The 21154-nt window shown below is 44.7% G+C and overlaps 1 protein-coding gene across 5 annotated transcripts; it reads right to left on the minus strand.

Annotated features, from left to right (window-relative positions):
- Positions 1-93: 93 nt before the first annotated feature.
- On the minus strand, positions 94-19984 carry KLHL20 (kelch like family member 20). Of its 5 annotated transcripts, none has more exons than XM_015869708.2 (12): positions 19865-19984; positions 18886-18946; positions 13740-14313; positions 10451-10609; positions 9542-9636; positions 8351-8466; positions 7796-7979; positions 6575-6718; positions 6269-6402; positions 5546-5754; positions 3825-3931; positions 94-1973 (listed from the first exon to the last, which is right to left on the minus strand). In XM_015869708.2, the coding sequence occupies exons 2-12, from the start codon at positions 18906-18908 to the stop codon at positions 1889-1891; spliced, it is 1830 nt and encodes a 609-aa protein (XP_015725194.1). In that variant the 5' UTR covers positions 18909-18946; positions 19865-19984; the 3' UTR covers positions 94-1888. The 5 variants fall into 5 exon arrangements, with proteins under 5 accessions (XP_015725194.1, XP_015725197.1, XP_015725193.1 ...); XM_015869711.2 differs by having other exon boundaries at positions 19850-19978; XM_015869707.2 differs by having other exon boundaries at positions 19820-19973.
- Between the last annotated feature and the right edge of the window lie 1170 nt (positions 19985-21154).

Here is a 21154-nt window from a genome sequence, read left to right on the forward strand (position 1 = left end):
ACCCCTTTGACCATTACCTGAAAAAGGTGGCATTCCTATCCACTATATCTATACAAAGTGTACAAAACCATAATCCACTGCTCACAAACAAAGAATAGCATAGAAGAAATTTATTAAGATAGCACTATTTATACAAGTTACTCATGCTAGAAAAAAGCATCAATGATAAATGTAAACATTTGTTTACAGAATACTTGTTTTCCTTGTAAAGGTGCAAATGATCTTCATATGTAAACGTAAAAATAACAACTTTTAGGGGAAAAGGAGCTTTTTTTTTTTTTATAAAGTTTTAATGACCCATTTATTACGGTAGTGTAACTTCTACTATATTCAAGCACATTAAAATGCTGTGACACGAATCAAACGACGAAGATGAGAACTGAAGATGTCAGCACTGCCTTCATCTCAAGAATTCACAGTCCTTTTAAAATCAGATCCAGGTGCAACAGGTCCTTTCAGTACAGACAAACATATCAGAACCTTTGAGTCTACAGCTCCTCCTTAATCCCCCCCTACCCTGGGTACATCTGCCCTTGCCAAACCATGACAGTAATTCACGGTGCCAGCAAACAGTGCCTCCCTTCCAAGATTTCAGACCTTTCCCTGTTCTAGGCAGGAACAGAGGAAGTGCATTTTAAACCAATCATTGAAAGAGAGTGCACCATCTCATTGTGGTCACTGTTTTACAATGGGAATTCTAGAGAGACAGATGAGTGACAGGAGGGCAGTTAAGGTGATGCTGGTCTAAGCAATTTTCACAGCAGGAGCTGACTCGATTGCAGGTCTGCCATTCTATCAAGAACCTGAGAAGTGAGTGTTGATCTAGGCTAACCAGAACTATAACAGATGATACCTGCCTACCAGCTTCAGAGAAGCTGTTGCCTGCTGAATATATGAGAAAGACTTAAATAAGCAACAGCTAGTTGTTTCTAGGTTCATATACAGAGGAGGTGAGAGACAAAAGCTGGACTTTTGTACCATACACTGTACAGTAAAAAGGCATCATATGAAATCCTTTTCACTCTCACCTTCTTTTGTGGCCTTTCACTGATTCAGTCGATAGATGAGAGTTCCAGTTCTACCTCTTGCCTTCAGCAAGACTGAAAAGATACTCAGGGTACCCACAGCTCTCCTGTACTCTGAGACACAGCTACATACCACCGGGATTGGAACCACAATAACCTGCAGGACATAGCCCTGCCATAACCATCAACTCATTAAAACTCAAATTGCACACACACATATACATATATATGAAATACATATATATGCACACATATATATGTATATAAAAAGCTGGAATCATCACTGTGAGCGATACAAAGAAAAGATGTGATACAAATTAAATGTAAAAATAAATATACTCTGTGCACAGGAAAGCTTCTGTGCAAAGGTGGCACCTTGCAGGTCAAGTACTTGTTTGTCGAAGCTCTCTGTAAATAAGGCAAAAGCAATGGTTTCTGTATCACCTTCCTCTTTCACCCACCAACACAGCTGCCACATCCAATGCTCACAGTGGGAGGGAAAGGCAGGAAACTCTCCTTGCCAGACTCCCATTGTGTAGCTTGTAGCCTGTGCACTGGCATTACTTATGCTGCAGTGAATTGTACAGTTTGGTTTATTCAGAATCGTAGACTAGTTAGGAAAATGTATGGACATAAGCAACACTTCTACTTTTGTCCGGTGGTTCCCTGGAGTCTGACAATGTGGTCTCCCATTGGGCACACTCTCACAGAAGTCATATTTATAGTTCCATAGAAAGAGTCACTGGCAAAGTGTTACATCAGGTCTAGACCGTTCATACTAGAGCTGCAAAGAGTCCAGTGTCAATAAGTCTCTTCAGTTGTTCTAGGAATGACAAGCAGGGGGTCTCCCTCTCTCTTGCTGCTTACCATATATGAGATTCACAGTGTGTCATTTTGATAACGCCTACTCCTCCTCCCAGCCGCCGGTAGTTCATCCCTCCGTACAACCTGCAAAGACAAGGCTTCAGTAGGAACACTGCTCCAGCTCTTTCATTAAACCACCACGGGAACGATCAAATCAGCCTCTGTAAGCATAGCTACACCACTGTTAACACCTGGTTAAAGTGGGCTGTGACAAGTTAGAAGCAGAGCAGCTGCCTTTTTACGGACTTCCAGGGTAAACACTCATATTAGCTCATGCCTTTCTCCCTCTAAACAGAACCTGCTTGCTTCCTGTTGTTTCAGTTATCACTTGCTTTCTCCCTGCCTTGCTGTGCGCAAGATAAGAAATGAAAACCAATTTCACAGGTAGCTGACCTCGGGCTACATTTTGGATAGCACTGGATCAAGTACAGATTTGCTATTTCCAAGCCAACTGATTTCTCTTACATTTCTAATACCCTGATCCACCAAGATGTAACACATCCCAAGCACCATCTGCTTCTCCAAGGTATGTTACTGAAACGGTGCCTGTGTTTTATATGGAAATCTGATCCCTACAGACTCCAGGATCCTACTTGCTTCAGCTGCATAACTCTCTTCTGTGCCACTGAAGTCTGCTGGCAGAAAACAGAGAAGCAAGTTCTTCAAACTACTCTCACCAATGCAATCTGGGATTAACAAATGATATCAGAAGAATTTCTTAGGTCGAGCTACACAAAAAGAAGCCCTTAATAGTATAAGAAGTCTTCCTTTTCTTTGCTAAACCAGATGATCATCAGCTATTCTGAATTCAGACCATAGCTCAGCAGACAAGGGGAAGATCCACCACTGCTCCTTGTGACAAGCTCATCTCAGCAGAAAGGGATTAATCTACTGGTACTACTAAACCAGAAGGAATAAGGACATTAATTGCTCTCTGTGCCCCTCTACTCCCTCCAGATTACTAAAGCAGCAAGACTGAAACTTTAATTAGATTTGGGAATAAATATAAAGATAATTGCTTTTAAGTGTAGTTAAGGCTAGAAAAGAAGTGAGGAATACAACTTTTCAGCATACATTTTCAATCAATTTTGTGATTTCTCTTATCTCGTGAATCAGATGAAAATCTTATTGCTGCCTTACAGATTTAAAGGGAAAAGAACATCATATGCTCAAAGTGTTCTGCCTCTCCAGAAAAATGTGGAGCTCAGAGCCTCAGCTTGAAAGCCAAAAATGAGTAGGATGGTTTCTACACTGTGACTATGAACTCCTTCTACAGGCCAGCTTGCTTTATCAGGAAGCAGAAGAGACTCAGCCCAAAATAAACACAAGGGGCAAACCTCTTTCAGCGTGGCTCACGCCTCCAAATTCAAAAGTGGCACTTAAAATGGAAGAACATTTTCCTCACTATCTTGTTATGTTGCCTATTTTCTCTAGGTCTCAGAAACCTACCTGGAATTTGTTTTCCAAGCAGAAACTTACAAGAAAATGTTTCTCAACTAGTCATGGGCATGGGAGTGCAGTAGGTAAGTAACAATGGGATATTACCAGCATTCAACTTCCATTCATATTTAAACAGAGAAGTCATCTTGTTATGGAAGGCTTTTGCAGTCAGGCAGCAGCACTGTGGCAAGACAAGCCTGCCACAAAGGTTAGTGAGCAGCAAGTGACTCCTTTGCATAGTTATTTCTCAGTACGGAACTATGTTTCAGGTATAACAGGCAGGACAGCCATACAAAGCTCCTGTGCCTTCCCAGTTTTTCAAAATATGATCCTTGTACAGCTTCATGCTAACCAGGAATTTACAGCATGAAATTTATGCTGGCTGCTGCACCAAGCTGTATGGCACTGATCTAATTTGCTGGGCCAGCTCCAGCTGGGTGGCAGCAGCTACATCTGGAGATTGATATTTGATTGTTTCACAAACTTATCAGTTACCTCCATGTGTTAGCATCTGGATCAAACACCTCAATGGTCTTCAAGTACGTCGTGCCATCAAATCCTCCCACTGCCATGAGCTGTCCATTCACCACTGCAAGGCCAACCTGTAAAACAACCATCACAGCAGCTTAGCTACTTGCTGAAAAGACATGTTCTGAATGCAATCCCTGAAAATAACGAGTGAAATAAATATTAATAATCATGGACCATGTTTGGAGAAAGTCAAGCTGCAATAGAGATTTATGGGGGGGAAAAAAGTACAAAACAGCCTAAAATGCATTTAACTAGGACAGACTGGTACAAGATGCCACACAATCCGAGCACTGGGTTTCAAATAACAAGATATGAAGAGCTAAATATGTATCTCAAAGCAGAGGTATGACAGTAAAAGCAGAAGGTTCCCCTTATTAGTGACTACAAGAGCTGGAACTGCTTCAGTAGGTACAGATACCTCAGAACACAAGTCTTTGTCCAGCCAATGCATATCACACCCTAGTTTAGACATCCTGACAAATTATAACACATACTCCGGAACATCTACCAACCTATAGCTTGTAATGACTGCTTAACCTGGAGGAGAACCATACATAAATTCTACACAGCTTGCTCCTCCCAGGCTGTGGCTTGGAACATCTGTGAATAGCTTGGCTTTCAGTCTTTCTCCTTTATCTTCCTGCAGAAGCACAAGAATCACAAAAACCTCAAACATTTGTGTGGTTTAGGCAGATCACTTCTGGTGAAAACATAGCAGTCTAACAGCAAAAATAAGAACACATGGCAATACAGCCCTCATTTGGGTTCTGAAGTACTTAGAACAAACTCAAGACGGCTGCACATGCAGCTGCATCTGTTGAGGAATTTCTACATAGGAGGAATTCATAATTCCTCAATGCTTAATTGGTAACTGGAAAGGACAGTGTTGAACAGCGTACTAAATGCTTTGAGGAAGGAAACACATATTTTTCTGCTCCCCAAACCAGTACTTGTTATGATTCACACTTGCCTCACCAGACACTGAAATACTAACATGCAAACAGAATGAATCCATGCTTTGCTTTACTATGTAATTCAGTATCCAATGATAAATATTCATAACATTTGCATCTGCCTAAACACGATGACTACTTAAAACGCTACGTTAATCTTTTGTTCACATGCCTACAGAAAGTAGGAAGATTAGGTGTCGATGAAAACATGCTGTCACTCTCCATACCCATTGGATTTGTGGAAGAGAGACAACATTCCATCTGAAAGCCCAAAAACCCCATTCCCACACACATCAAGGCAATGAAAGGGCTTAGCTACAAGTTTGTATCTACATTTTCCAGCTCTTTTTTCTGTGCAGGTAAGATTGTTTACCTCCTAACTCACATAAAGTGCTGATTTTAATACTGTTCTCTAATACCATCATATACCAAGTACGACTACTTCAGAAGAAGCTGAACACATCCTCTATTCAACTCCTCAGTATAAGGGACCAAAACTATTTTAAAGGGAAATTCAAACAACTGGATGTCCATGCCATGACACAACTACCACCCCATTCTTGAGTCTTACTTTTTTAGTAAGCACGACCCCTTTGGAAACATCTACCTCTCTGCTGCTATTCTGAAAGATACAGATGAAGCAAGAGGGAAATCTCACACGATAATGCTCTATCCCCTGCCGTTCCCATGTGATAACAGATAGCATAAGCAAGCAAAACAAGCCAAACTCACTCCACTCCGTCGGGACGTCATGGCCACAACAGGAGACCACTGGTTGGTTCGAGGGTTGTATCTCTCAGCACTACTAAGCTCTGTCGTGTCATCTCTGCCTCCAACAGCATATATCATGTCTTGGTACACTGCACAGCCCAGATGCTTCCTCCTCGTCCCCATGGGTGCAATCGTATGCCAGCGGTTCTCCTGAGGATTGTATCGTTCCACTGCAGAGGAAATGATATATCGTTGGGGACAAGGTTGGCAAGCAGTGGAGGTCAGCACTTTTGTATCAGCACCCGAAATATTGCTCAATCTGTAAAGACACTGCAGTGTCCACACAGCAAAAACAGGATGTACTGATTTGTTCTATCATTCTAATGCTTTCCTTCCATAGAGAGCTTGCTTTTCTCATCTCTAATCCTACGGAGTCAATCAATCAGATAAAGCATCTTCACTCAAGAATGAGATGGCAGTGTTACAAAATGATCACCATTACCGTGCCAAATGCAGCACCAAAGGGGAAAAACCATACATGAACACACACAGATACAGGTAATGGTGGTTCACAAGCCTATACATTTACCATATATTAATTACCATATAACAAAATCCCATCTGAAGGAGAAAACATGCAGCTGACTGGTCATCAAGATATTCAGCTGCCATCTGGAGACACTGAAGACAACAAACAGGATCATGACAAATGTTGACAGAAATGAGGGACAGCAAAAGGTTTACCTGTATTGAGAGGAGAAGTTCCATCAGAGCCTCCCACTGCATAGAGAAAGCCCCCTAAAACAGCCACTGCAACCCCCAGGCGTCTGGTGCTCATGGAAGCCACTCGAGTCCATTTGTTTTCCTTGGGATCGTACCTGGCAGAAGAATAAACATCAAAGCTCACTGAAATGTCAACATCTTCACAAAAGGGGTAAAAAGGCTGATCTTCCTCTCCCCAAAGAAAAATCCCCATAGGACTTGTACATTTACCTCCTCCCATGCTCCCTTTTCTTTCTCTTTTAATTTTGTTCTTAAAAACCTAGGTACCTTTCCACAATGTTGAGGCAAGAGACACCATCCTGGCCACCCACTGCATAAAGGTAGCCCCCAAGAACTGCTACTCCAACACTGGTCCTGCAGGTGCTGGTGGGGGCCACATCACTGCTCCATTGATTGGTCTTTGGATCGTACCTAGGAAAACAGCATAAGTTTATATCTATGCTTCAGACTTTTCCAAGTTTGAAAAGTAGGAAAATTCAACCATCTTGAGTCTGAACTGCAACGCAGCTATTTATAAGTTGAACAAATAATTCCAAAATTATGCAATGCATGCAGCACATGTAATTGCAGGGATGTTCAAACTGCAGCACAGATGATTCAAACTGAAGATCAAAGGTTGAGGTTTGTAAGAAAGCACATTACCAGGGACTGGCTGACATGCACTAACTTGTGTCTGTGCAAAGAGCAGCAGCCAGAGTTACTCTGCTGGACATACTCTGGAGCTCACACAAGCCAGCACTAAACCTGCTCCTGTTAATAAAGACAAAGGAACCAGACCAGTGTGGGAACCCAGAGGCAAGGAACAATGGTGTGTAGTAGAAAAGTGCAAGATTTGGGAGACTTAAGATTATGATGTGAGAAGAGACAGTGCAAAGAAGGGGAGGAATATCTATATAGCTCATTGGGTTAGAGGGAAGAGATTTGGAGTGCATGAGTCATATGGCTTGTAGGCAGGCAGACTGCACTATGCTGCTTCCAGAAACATGAAGTTTGACACAGCTTGTTTGACTTCTGTCTTTCACAGGCCTAGAAGTACCCTATCTTCTTTCTGTGTGTTTACAATGTTCCTTAATCCTGTAGTTACCACGCTGCAATGAAATTCCAGGATGCTTTCCCTCACCATTGAAGTAATGCATACTACAACTCGACCTTCCTTAACAACATTAGAAACAAACCAGCAACCACAAAGAGTGTTAAGCTGGATCACACTCCTCCCACCAACTACAACCAGACCCACCTCTTCATAATTCCTCCTTACACCAAAGACTATGTCTTGTTTCATTAAACCAAGAGTAAACGACACAAGCCGGACATGTGAAGACCCAGTTCAGCAGTAAACCAGTACATATTGAAATAAATAACAAGTAATATAAATCTCAGGCCTTCAGCAGGAGAAAAAAGCCCCAGAACAGCTGGCAAAACAAAGCTGGCACCCAAGTTTAAGAATTCAGAGTTAGTATTCTGTGTGTTGGCCTTATGAAGACCTACCTTTCTACACTGTTCAGGTAAGAGGAACCATCATGGCCTCCCACTGCATACAGAAGGTCATCCAGAACACTGACACCAACACCGCAGCGCCTTTTGCTCATGGAAGCCACCATCCTCCACTCATTGGTTTGAGGGTCATATCGTTCCACACTGGAGATCGCATCGCCGCTGCACCAGCCCCCCACTGTTGGGACCAAGGGCAAGAAATAGCATCACAGTAACACAACAAGAACACATACTGCACATGTGCCTGCACAAATAACCCCCCTGCACTTCAGCAGCCTTGACGCAGTTGCTTCATCTCTCAGAGTTCATCATTCTGAGGATTACAATTAGAAAGCAGAATTTGATTTTCAAGAGAATTAACCTACACTTGGAAGTCCTGATACCACCAAAGAGATCACACATGTGAGGAAGCACAAGCTGACTCAAATCTCCAAATACTAACGCACAAGTCATTCAGAAAGATGCTAAAAAGATTACGTTTAAAAAAAAACGATCACCAGGAAAACAGATTTGAATCTCGTCATTGAAGGCAGCAGGAGCTGTACACACCTGCAAAGAGCACCTCTCCACAGCGGATGGGTTTGCGTGGTCTAGTTCGTGGTCCTTGCATCAGCGGTCGCTCTTGGGGTAACAGGAGATAGTTTTTGGCTTCATCCACTAAATCCCTGCACAATAAAGGAAAATACGAATTCCCAAAGCTCACTTGAAACTGGTCAAAGGACAAAGCATGAATCAAGACATCGGTAGCTCAGCATCAGTTTCTGACTGCAGTTAGTATTAGATATTAGTAGCTGTAATGACTGATTAAAAAAAGGTGTTGAGATTTCTTGGGCTTACTGTATTAAAAAAGAAAAACCAGTTTGCCTCAAACTAAAACTTAAGCATCAGTGGTTTTGCCTTGGAACAAAACAGGAACTGAAAAGCACACAAATATCTAATACACGCGTGACCAACAGATGGAGATAGTATCTTTCTGATGAATATTTTCTTCTTGCGCTCTGGCCAGCTCACACTGTCCATCCATTAACAACTTATCATCTGGTCTAATCCTAATATATCAAACCCTTGAATAAAACAAAGCAGAAAAGAAGGTCCCCTTCCCTCTAAAAGTGAATTTGGTCAGTATGATTGCTTACTCAGGAGAAAAACTGTTTAGCTTATCCCTGGAACTTTCCAACATTAAGCACAACTAGGAAAAACGTGTGCTTTACAGATAATGTACAACTCCACAAGAATTAGAAAGGTGTGACTTATACCACAAGGGAAGGAAGTGGCAGCTTCCTTCCACTAGCAATGCAGGAAAAAGACTACATCTGGAATCTGTCCAGCTATCGAAGTCAAGATGTTTTGCATATGGCAATTACTTTACATCATATTGAGATTATGAATCAATGCCATACAAGTGGTAATCTGGAAGGAAAGGCCCCGACTACAGAGAAAAGTGAAATGGAAAACAATGCACAGTATTTTTTTTAAACCAGAAGTCAACCTGTGTACTCTAGTTCTGCTATTTCACAGGAAAAAAGCACCTTTAAAAGAATGGGATTCCTCTAGGGCATGCTACCAATATTATTCAAAGAAATAACGTGTTGTCTTGCAACAAGGAGGAGAAGAAATGCAAAAAAACAAGTTGGGAGAGAGATTACCCATTCACTACTAACAAACAAGCAGTTTCTGCAAATAGATGTCAGTAAGGCTCCCTAATAGAATGAAATCTTGTAGTTCAGCAAGGAGATTTACCGGCATTCCTCATCGCTCTTAATAAGAGGATCAGAGCCCACTGTACCCACAAGAAACTTGGGACTCAGCAGTGGCAGGCGAACGTGCTGGAGGACCTGCAACACAGAACGGAACAATACTGGAGATAAGCTGTAAATCCCCAAACAGAAAGAAACTGGAGGAAAAAAAAAATATACAAATACTGGCTAATAATGATAATAGGCACAAGAAGGTACAGACAGAAGGACCTGAAAAGACATACAGTTTTAAAGCCATTAAGAAAAGCTTGCTTGAGGACAGCAGCATTTTTTTTGTTTGCTTTTAAACAATTTTCAGAAGCTTTCCACTAAATATAGTTGCATTTAGTATCTGTATTTCCAAAGAAGAAACATCAGGACAGGCACTCGCTTCTTTTGATCAAAAAGCCTGAGACTTCAGAGGCTTTGCAGCTGACAGCTTTGTCAGAATGGGTGCTTCTCTGTGAAATGACTTGGCTTAGATGAAACACCGCATTTCAACAAAACCATTCTGACAAGCTCCAGGATAAGAACCTGAGGGCTGAGGCATAAATCAAACAGCAGAGCTTAAAGATGCACCTCAAATGAAGACGAGCTTTTCCTTACCCACTGTTTTTTGTACGACACTCAAAGCAATCCAGGCCACCATGCCTGGCCAGACCACTGGAACAATCGAGTTTGGAAAGCCCTGCCTGGAAACAATTCAATAAAGCCCCTATTAGAAGGTCTAGTGGCTGCATCATTCAGCTCAGATGAAGGGACAATGCCAACCTTCTAACACAGGAGGAAGACAAAACTATCGTGGAGCTGCATGAACTCAAAACCATCACACTGCTGTTGCATTGCCCTGTCAGCCCTCATTACTCTTCTCCTGGATAAAAGGGGTCTTGAATGTCACCATGCTCATTATTACCTGTGGCAGCTGAGGTCTTCTTTCCTGAATGCTGTACTTCACCCAGGCCATCACTGCGTTGAACACCTGCTCTTCACTGCGAACGTTTAACTCATCGCTGGATATAATGTCTATGAGCTGATTGGCAGGAAGCAGCATGAACTCCTCACTCTCCATGACCTGGTTAAACAGAAAACACAAATGAGGATAGTGGCCAAAGCACCGGAACCATTCCCACTTCTGTTTCTCAGTGCAATTCTAAAGGACAGATGGCCCACTTGAAGCAGAGTCCAATGGGCTGATCCATCAAAGAGTCACTATCCATCACTATCTTGCCATCAACACATGACAGGCTGGCTATGAAATGCAGACCCTAAAAACACACCAAAGAGGCATAAAAAGGTTTCCATAGAATCGTTTTAAAGGGTTAAATCACAGAACACACTGGTCAGGTTTCAAAACTCAAGAAGAATAAGGCATGGCTTTACAGTCAGCCTTCCTGCTTGTCCTGTGTAACCTATAAAGCAGCATCAGAATAGGGAGGATCTGTACTCAAGCAATCCAAAGCAGAAGACAAATAAGAAGTCTCAGAGACAAGCTACCAAAAGCTGAATGCCTGTTTCTGGCAGAACAGAACATATTTCTGGACAAGGAGATGGATTCATTTGATCATCTCTCAATTGTTTTAAATACGTGCGTAGAGCACGTGTGGGTCCAAAGGCGCTTAAGAAGGAATCAGAGCTTCTGAAGGCCCTCAGGTCTCATCCCTTGTGAAACTCAAGCTGCTGCCAATCTGCCAGCACATTAATTCCTTCAGCACTCAAGATAGTGACCAGCTCCACAGGAGGCCTCAGCTGCTGCCACACTCCCAGCACACAGCCCTGAGAACACGTGCTGGGGCTGCAAGCTGCTTAGCAGAGTTTTGCTTGCTTAACCCATCAGTTCAGCTTCCCCACAAGCACTGCCAGCCCATAGCTCACAGCCAGTCATCTGAGTGGTTCACTGACATAAAACAACTGAGTATCAGCTTGTCCGTGTAATTTATGACCATGTTAGAACTTCATGACTTATGCTGTGGTCTGCAGCATAAATGAAAGATTCTGTGCTCATAATAATTCTACTATGTTAACAGCAATTACACTTGCAGATAGAGTCAGCACCTGAGTCTAAGTACAGCTTGTTCATCCCTATGTGGATTTTTCCCCCTTCATATAGTATATATAAAACAATTAGTAGAAGTAGAGGTTAGCACAGCAGAGGATATGAAGCAATTCAGCCTGCGTTTGAAGTCAGCCTGCATCTGAAGTAACTGCATGGGCTGGCCTGATGCCTACTGCTTAATACTTGACACTGCCATTCAGGAAATTCCCATCTCATGTTTCTCCTTGTCAGTTCAGGGGAACGGTGACCGTACATTGGAGTACATGTTTTCTATCAGTTATCTCCTTCCCCTTGGTAAGGGATCACCACCCTCCGGATGGAAAGTAATGGCAGTGCAGAACACGAGCCCAGCAATGAGCACCATTAACACTGGCTGCAGAGAAACAGCAGAATGGAAAGGGGAGATCATTAGGGATGAAGAGCAGCTGAACTCTTGGATACTGAGCAGGACATCAGAACCTGTCCAGGCCAAACAAACAGTGACCTAATCTAAGTGGTTTCATTAACTCAAAATTTGCATCATCTTTAAAGAGGAGAGTGTTTTCTAGATGTGTGCTTTCACAGGGAGAACTAACACAGAAAGCCATCTCTGAGGGACTGTGCAAGAAAAGAACCCCTCAGCAGGCAGCTCTTGACAGCCAGCTGCAAGTATTAACACTAAAGCATTCAGTGTTACACTGTCAAGACGTTATTTAGAGGCTTGTAAGCATGCCCTACTCATGTAATAATAAGAATGCGGCTCTAACCATTATAACCACCAAGTACTGAAAATAAACAACCATCTGGTTACCATCCTGCTCCCAAGGAAAAACTGCAGAGGAAAAGAAATGCAGAGCAAGCACACAGCACATCACATGGACAGCTCAACACAGGGCTTTGATTGTGGAGCTTTTGGGAAACCACTGAGTTCTAGAGGAAAAAAAACCACAAGCTTTCAAATAGCAAATTCTGCCTTCATGGCCAGGGAAGTCATATTTAATTTCAACTTCTAGAGTAAGCTGGTGTTATGTGTCTACAATCAGATATCAAGTATTGTCTTCAAGGTGTCCAACAGTCATGTTCAATTGTGTTTGCTTCTCCTCATAATTTTCTCAAGTACTACCTGACTGAAATTAATACAATCCCAATCTGCTTCCTGCAGGGAAAACAAGTGTGTGCAAGCTGCAATCAATCACACACCACCACTTCTCTGGGGGAACTGAATTAGCATCAGTACTCCATCCTGGAGTCACCACTGCCTTCGGAAAGGACTTCACAGGTGGGAAGAAAGGGTCTCTCTGCACCAAGCTGCCTGTCCCAGTGGATAGAAGAGCAGCTTCTGGAAAGGGCAAGAGAAATCCCCCTGCTAGGGGAACACACCTTCATGCTGAGAGCACCCCTAGAGAGCAACTGCTTCCAACACATGTGAATTCTTACCCTTCCAACTAGGGCTCAGGAAAGATACCACTTAAAAATGTCAGGCTCTCTTCTGCATCTGGGTGTAAGAATGAAGTAAAGACTCACTCTTCTCTGGGTATTGCTTAGGTAATCCTTTATTATGCTGATCCTTCCCTGAACTGGTAGCTGGCACCCCAAAACATTTTCCTATGGAGACTTTGAAAAGCAAAAAGAGACTTGAGTTTATGAAGGTCAGCCACAAAATACCACGTGAATTCCTTTCACATCGAGCTGTCCAGCTTCTGCTGAATAATAAATGCAAAACCCTCGTGCTGCTGTATAGCAAGAGAATTGAAGACTTCACTTGATACAGCCATATGCTTTCCCAGTTCCCTCATGCTCCCAATCCCTACACTCAGCACATTTTTATTTCTCATATATTACCCTCACTTTAAGACTCTCTTCTCCCTCCAATCATGTAAATCCCAAACACTATATTGCAGTACACCACAGTGCAGCTGCATCAGTAGCAGTGTCTGTGGCCCTGCCTTCCATGCAGTATTCAACACAGAACTCCAAGAGAAGAAATGCTACAGACTGTATTTATGATATACAGAACAACAGTGAAGAACACAGCCGTGTAAGGGCGCTCTTCCCCCAGCTGAGGCCGATGTCCTTTTCTATCAGCAGAACTGAGGGCAGGGTTTGGAAAGAATCACGAAGTAGGAGTAGACCACGGCTCTCTAAACTCCTCAGCAGAGGGGCCTCTTACCTCCTGGAAGTTATGCTGGGTGAACTTGTCAGCAATCCTCAGCAGTTCACGGCACGAGTGAGTGTCAGCAAAAGCTCGGATGCCCAAGCAATTGGAAGGGTCCAACTGTCTCTTAAGGAACTCACAGCAGGCCTCCTGTATCTCAGCCAGCTGGAGAAGGCAAGCAGCTGGCAACAAGGTCTGGACATTTCCCTCTTCCACAGTGATCTGAGAGGTGTAGGCAAAGTCAATGAGCAGCTCCATGGCCCTTTCATCGATATCTCTGATCACCACTTCTGTCTGTCGACTCTCTGCCAGCTCCCCAGTGAACATGGCTCGGAAGTACGGGCTGCAGGCGGACAGGATCACCCTGTGGGCGTAGATCTTCTTCGCACCTACCACCAGCACCACATCACACAACTCCCGGTGCTTCCGAAGAAGATTGATGACTTCCAGAGTCTGTCGAGGGTGCTTGTCGGAGATGTAAGGCATACGAGCAGGCTGCGGCACCCCTTCCGGCAGCTTGTTAGGATCTCCCAGTGTGCATCGGCTGGTCACATCCATTCCGGTCTCCCCTGGTCGAGTACTGGTACACCTGCAGCAGGAGAAGCCAAAAAGAAGATCGGCATCAACTCATCCATCACTAGCTGTCAGCAATGCTCAACACTTCACACCAATCACACAGGCAAAACCAATGCTGCCCAGAGCTCCAGATGAGAGTGTGAAAAGAACCAGTCTCAAACCAAAGTCTGCTCAGAAATAAACAAACGCCAGCTTGAAACAGGCTTATACCTATTTTTATATGCTTTTTATGACATGCCACAGCGACGTCCAACCACATGTACATATTTATTAACTGAACCTCATGACTGCCTGGCACGGTAGAGAAATATTATCCTCATTTCACAGGCTCAAAGCGAAGAAAGTTATCCCATTTGTCCACTGCCACTTGAGTTTGGTCAGTTTTCTGCTGCAAATAATTGCACTCATACAATGTAGCCAAACTTCTCCATTCTTTTGCCTACATATTGAATAGGGGTGTCCAGCACTGACACCTGAACACACACAGCTATCCTGAGGACTTCAGTAGCTTTAGATGGCCTGCAAGCTAGCAGGCAAGCAGGATTAAGAGACCAATCAGAAAGGAAGTCAAAACAAAATATTCACAACCACCAACACACCAAGTGAAGAATCAGAGCGCTGACAGCTGTGAATAATCAGTGAGCACCGCTGGCTGTTGGAGGGAGCCTGGGAGAGCCAACACATCCATTTCCAGCTCCTCTGGTACATTGGCATTTGGGAGTTATCACCACCTCACTTTGCTCATACTAAGAGTGAAAGAAGAGACAGCTTTGCTATTGCTCAGTGCGTTTTGCAGCATGCATCCATTCCTCTCATTATTATGTCAAGTGCACTTTCGAACAACAAGCAAACCAGCCTCTCAGCAGCAGTTCCAATTACCGGCATCCCAGACTGTTTTCCCATTCCCCCCCACGCTTTCTCCTTGATCATGGCATTCAGCTGCTTCAGACCATTACCTCTCCCTCCTATCTTTGTTGCACAGATCCAGCTGGGCCTCCCTCTGTGCTTTATCCAAGTTCAGCCTCTGCATTTGAAATGCCTTGCTTGTTTACTTGTTACATATATATACAATATATATAATACATCCATTGCTGTTCTCCTTTCCTGACACCTCTGACAAACCCTTCTGCTGTTACACTGCCTCCCGCTCCCCTCCACCCACTCATATCCCTCACAATCCAAATTCACTTTGCAGCATTCCAAAGCTCTGCAAAGTTCCTCCCAATAAAATGCAGGCAAACACTCCTCGCAGCATCAATGAGTTCAATGGTACCCTCACAAAAACCTCAAGAAACCTTAGCTAAAGATTAATTGACCTAATTGGCTTTCTCTGGTAGTCCCCAGCAGCTAAGAGCAGACAGTAAGTAACTTAACCCCTCTATCTAGGGATGGAGGAAGGCAGCGACAGAGCCCCCCAGTATACAGGCCAGCTCACACTAAGCACACCACATGGATTTCATTGTGCTAAGGCCAGATTTGGGCAGTAGTTCCCCATTCCTTGCCAGGCCAAAATAGGCTTTTCTCCCCAAATCTGACTGCTGAACAGATCTTTAGCTGCAAAGGAAGCTGGTTATTAAGAACCTCAGGCGTTCCTGCACTGTTCCCATCCCTATTTATCTGAGCGTGCCTATTGTATCCAGCCTCCTTTCTCCAAGAAAAAGAAAAAGGGGCTGGTTAATGATTAAAGAGAACTGAATGGCTGGAGAAAAAAAAAGAATAATAAGCAAATTACCATTCCTGATTCATCCCTAACTTACCTCTAGGTAATGCAGAAGCAAGTGATGGATGGGTTTGGGAATTTCCATACTGGATCAAGACAGGTGCTTGACGTTAAGCACCGTGGGCTGCTGCTGCACACAGGCACAGAAGTGTGAATTAAAAGGACACCGCCAGCCTGTGTCTCCACAAGGATAATAACTTCACTGCATTATGTGTGCATTATGCATATATATGCATAGAGAATGAAACGATGACTCAGTAGCTTAGAGGTGCAAAAGACAGAAAGCAGCATTTGATTCTCACATGCTAGGCTAGCTGCCATCTCCCAGCACATCCACAGCTCAGAGCTGCTCCCACATACACAGGGTGATTAAGAAGAGGTGAGGATTGAGGAGGAAATGTGTGCTGGAAGGATAAAAGCCGGGTGCTCAGCTACGCAGATATGCTGGGATTAGCCTCCATTAAAACGCAGGGCCGAGGAAAGCAGCAAACACAATGCGATTAAGAAAGGGCTGACAAAAGATGGGCTTCCTTAGCACACTGCTGAGGAGTACAAATGGAAACACAGGCAGTCTGCCACACTAGGTCAGCGAAATAAACAGGCAGCGCTACCTCCATTTATACACCCAAGAATAGATATCTAACAAAAATGCTTCCAGATAACATCACTGAGCTGCTTAACTTTAAGGTCAGGGTGGCCTGTGTTTTTTGGTTTCAGAAAGCCTTGATGTAATGCAGAAGAAAATAACTGACGGGACCTACGGCCCACAGAACAGAACACAAAACGGGCTGAAAGCATCAGCTAAAGTCACCCGTTGCTTTAATGGATTTCAGGAGCAAAGGATTTGAGTAGCAAATGGGGATGATGAATCAAACCAGCAGCGATTTCTATCAATGCCTGGCTTGGAATTTCATGCATAAAGCCATACAGAACTAGTAGGACGAAGCCCTTTCATTTGGTCTACCACACCAGCACCAACCAAGTAGATGGAAATGCTCACTTACAGCAACCCAAACTCTAGGAATTAAAGATCTAATCATTAGTAAAAAATACCACTGACTCCTTTTCTTACAGAGGTTACAAGGCTTAGGAAAACACACTCAGTGATGCAGAGTTACGCAAACCACCACATAAACCTGACCGCGTTATTATCTTATATTGCTTAAAGTGAGAGCAGCAGTGATCTGGTACTCAAGTCCCTACTTACATTGCTTAGTTACGCTTTCACTCACCAAACCCAAAGAACTCTCAGCCACCATATCTGCTCTGCCCTCCTTACTTTGGTGCCGTAGAATTAAACCCTTCATCACTAAGAACTCCTCTGCCTCACTGATGTCTTCAGCAGAACAGTTTCCTCTTGCTGCTCCCTGACAGCAAGAACAGCCTGCCCCAACAATCACTTCATTGCTAATGCAAGACAAATCCTGCTCGTGACGGAGAGAACACTCTGATGTTCAGTCTTGACAAGAATAGCTGCAGGTTTTTTCCCCCCATTCAAATCACCCTCCCCATCCTCTGAACGCTGTACATGTTTTATATCAACTCACCACGTCTACTAATGCATCTGGGTTAGCTTAGAAGCAATGACCATGTTAGCACCTCAAACAAGCCTGCTCTGCACTGGCTTGCCACAGAGGGAAGGAAAACAAAAGGTACTGGAAGATCTGGCCTCTGAGAGTTGTTAAAGAAGCCTGAAGATCCAAGGTTAACACCACAACAGAAAACCTTTGCTGCTTCAGCCTGGTGCTGCTGCTCACTGCTATCTCTATCCCAGCCCGAGTAGCAGACAGAACACCTGCCATGGTAAACCCAAGGCCACAAAGTCAAACACCTAACGATCCCCATGTTTCCATTCTCTGCCTCTGATATAGAAGGGAGCTGAATGGTCCTTCACATGTCACTCAGAAAAAAGGAACTTGCTGTAGAAGCCACAGATTAACTCCTTTTTGCCCCGAAACCACATTCTTGTCACAGCAAAAAAAACAAGCACCTGATTAACATAACATGGCCCCAGAGATGTCCATATCATGGACCAAGGTGTACTCGGTAGCTTAAGCAAAGCATCGTGCTGATGCTTACAGAACTACCCCTAGCAAAGCTTCTCAACTTTTAACACCCCAAAGTACAGACAAGGCTATTTGCACACGTTCTCTCTACATCATTTGAAGGGAAAAACAACAACTTCAGGCAGCCCTGCTTCCACACAGCTTGTGTGCAGAAATACAGCTGCTGCTAAGATTGGCTATGGCACATTTAATAGTGAACAGCAACCAGAAAAAGCAATCCTGTTTGCCTACCTGCCATCATGCTGATTTACTGGGATGGTAACAGAACATTTCTGATCCAGGCACAGCAAGCACTCCCTGAATTAAAACTTCAGTTGCATCTTCAGCTCATTAGAACTGAGGCAGCTGGCATCCATAATTAGAAGAGGAAATCTCCTTTTCATCCAAGACTTCACCCCATCAGAGGAGCTAAACTCCTTTAGCGAAAAGTAATGCCTTCTCAGAAATCAAGTTCTATTTTATTCCCAGACTGTTTCTTTCACACTATTAGAACATAGAAGGAATTATATATCAGGTTTTAGGATACATTAAGCAAGGAGGGGCAGAGGAGAATGCATTATTACAATAAATTGCCTTCCAAACTCCTCTGCTAACAGCACATCCACTGCCAGGCATCTGGTCCTGTAAGAACTGAACACACAGAAGCAAGATGAACTCTTACACTCTAACTCTCCTATCCAGAGCTTTGGCTTTTCCTTTTAAAGGAAAAGAGGTTTTATGGTCTCAGCACTTCTGAGACCAACTCAGTGCAGGATTTACTTACATGGGGTTAAAAGGAGACAATTGTTTTCCATCTTACCTGCGCATTGGCTTTCCGTCCATGCACCGCGAGGAGAAACCTTTACCCTCTGCTTCAAGACCTAATCCAAAGGAAGAAAAAGAAGAAAACCGGTGATGCTGTGAAACAGGAGCCTTCCTTCCTCTCTTCAGCCTGACTCTGCAACAGCGGAGCTGATCAAATCCACATCCTAATATGCCTTCAAGCTCTAATCCAGCTATAAAATTTGCAGCCTGGATTAACCATGTCTCGACTGCAGAGGCTAAAGCAGATGGAAATATACACATCATTAAAAGTCATTTCACCACAGCTGCATAATGACTCGTTAAGCAAACGGAACACATGGATCAAAGGAAACTGCTCGCCTGCCTATCAGAACCCTTAGGATCGTTCTACCAAAGGATGAAAAGCCTCAAGTGACAGGAGTGGGGATCTCCATCGCTATATAGCAGAGACTGACGGCAGGCTGGCAACTAAGGCACAGCACAGTGCTGACTGTGGGTAGATTTAGGTTGGATACAAGGAAAAAGTGAAGGCGGAGAGGCACTGGCACAGTGGTTGGTGCCCCATCCCTGGAGACTTTCAAGGCCAGGCTGGATCAGGCCCTGGGCCACCTGATGGAGCCGCAATATCCTTATGCACTGCAGGGGAGTTGGACTAGCTGGCCTTTAAGGCTCCCTCCCAACTCTGGAGCCCCGCATCCAACACATTTGAGACAGAACTTCGGGCTGAAGTTGCAAAATGGCTCCAGCTGCTTCTTCCTACGTGAACCAACCCCCTCCGAGCCGAGCCGAGCTCCGGGCACGCCGCGCTCCGACCCGCCGCCTTCCCCCGCCTCACAGCACGCAGCCGGGGCACGGCCCACCGCGGCCGGGCTACACTTAGGCCTCGCATCAAACCCCCTGAATAAAACGCGAATCAAAGGGCGGCTCAGGCCGAGCAGCGCGGGGCTCACCGCAATACCGACACCCGCTCACTCGCTCACTAACACGGGACGCACCGTCGCTCCGACCCGGCCCAGCACCGACCCTCCTCCGCGGCAGGAAGCGGCCAGACCCGCGAACCACCGCCGCCAGAACAGCCCCTTCCGGCCCGGCCCACAACCGCCCCGAGCCCGGCTCCGCCCCGCCGGGCCGCCCCCTTGGGTCTGGGGATGGGTCTGTAATAGCAGTGCTACAGGCGTAATGACGTGGGGAGTGTTATAGTGAATAACACCATGCGATTCCAAGCGCTGGAATCCACAGCCCGGATGGGTTTGCCTCTATGCTGCCAATTGTCGATGTGGAGTCTTAAGTACTGAGATGTGGACCAAAAATGACCCAAGGGATGGAACACCTCTCCTATGAGGGCAGGCTGAGAGCTGGGGCTGGTCAGCATGGAGAAGGGTCCAGGGAGACCTGAGAGCGGCCTGTCAGTATCTACAGGGGCTGTAAGAAAGATGGGATGGGGAGAAATGGCTTCAAACTGGAAGAGATGTAGAGTGGATGTAAGGAGGAAGGATTTCTAATAAGGGTGGTGAGGTGATGGGTGCCCCATCTCTGGAGACACCCGAGGTCGGACTAAACAGGGCTCTGAGCACCTGATGGAGATGTAGGTGCAGGTCACTGTGAATCACCTCCAGCACAGTTAATGCCTTCAGGTACTGGATACTTCCCTCCATGGTAGTACACTTCTATAAATGGAGAACCAAGGTGAGTCTCCATCCTTTATTGGATGTGGTGGGGATCATTACCACCAAGGATGAGGAAAAGGCTGAGGTACTCAATGCCTTTTTGCTTGTCTTTAGTAGTCAAGCCAGTTATTCTCAGCATACTTTACTCCCTGACCTAGAAGTCTGGGATGGGGAGAATAAACACCCCATAAATGGAAGCCCACTACTCAACCTGGACTGTCACAGGTCCTTGAGTGCAGATAGTGTCCATCTGAGGGCACTGGGGGAGGTGATTGCCAAGCTGCTTCCCATCACTTGTCAGTATTCCTGGTCAACTGAGACAACGGGAGATTTGACAGTGCAATGCCCATCTACAGGAAGGGTTCAAAGAAGGATCTGGGTAACCACAAGTCTGTCAGCCTTAGCTTGGTATTGAGGAAGGTTAAGGAGCAGGTCATCTTGAGTGTGATCATACAGCACATGCGGGACAACCAGGAGATCAGGCCCAGCCAGCACAGGTTCACAGAAGTTAGGTTCCTGCTTGACCAAACGAATCTTCTATGACCAGGTGACCAGCCTGGTGGATGAGGGGAAGGCTATTGATGCATGGACTTTAGTAAAGCCTTTGACGCTGCCTCC

This window comes from Coturnix japonica, chromosome 8 (assembly GCF_001577835.2).
Source record: "Coturnix japonica isolate 7356 chromosome 8, Coturnix japonica 2.1, whole genome shotgun sequence".
Taxonomy (NCBI): domain Eukaryota; kingdom Metazoa; phylum Chordata; class Aves; order Galliformes; family Phasianidae; genus Coturnix; species Coturnix japonica.

What these genes read in the sequence shown, in the direction of transcription:
- KLHL20 (XM_015869706.1), bottom strand. Translation starts at nt 15,330, where the DNA reads ATGCAGAGGCTGAACTTGGATAAAGCACAGAGGGAGGCCCAGCTGGAT. An exon ending in TGCCTCAACATTGTGGAAAG is followed by an intron (nt 6,403 to 6,574) that starts GTACCTAGGTTT and finishes TTCTTCTGCCAG; the next exon opens with GTACGATCCCAAGGAAAACA. An exon ending in TGACGTCCCGACGGAGTGGA is followed by an intron (nt 3,932 to 5,545) that starts GTGAGTTTGGCT and finishes GTTGTTTTACAG; the next exon opens with GTTGGCCTTGCAGTGGTGAA.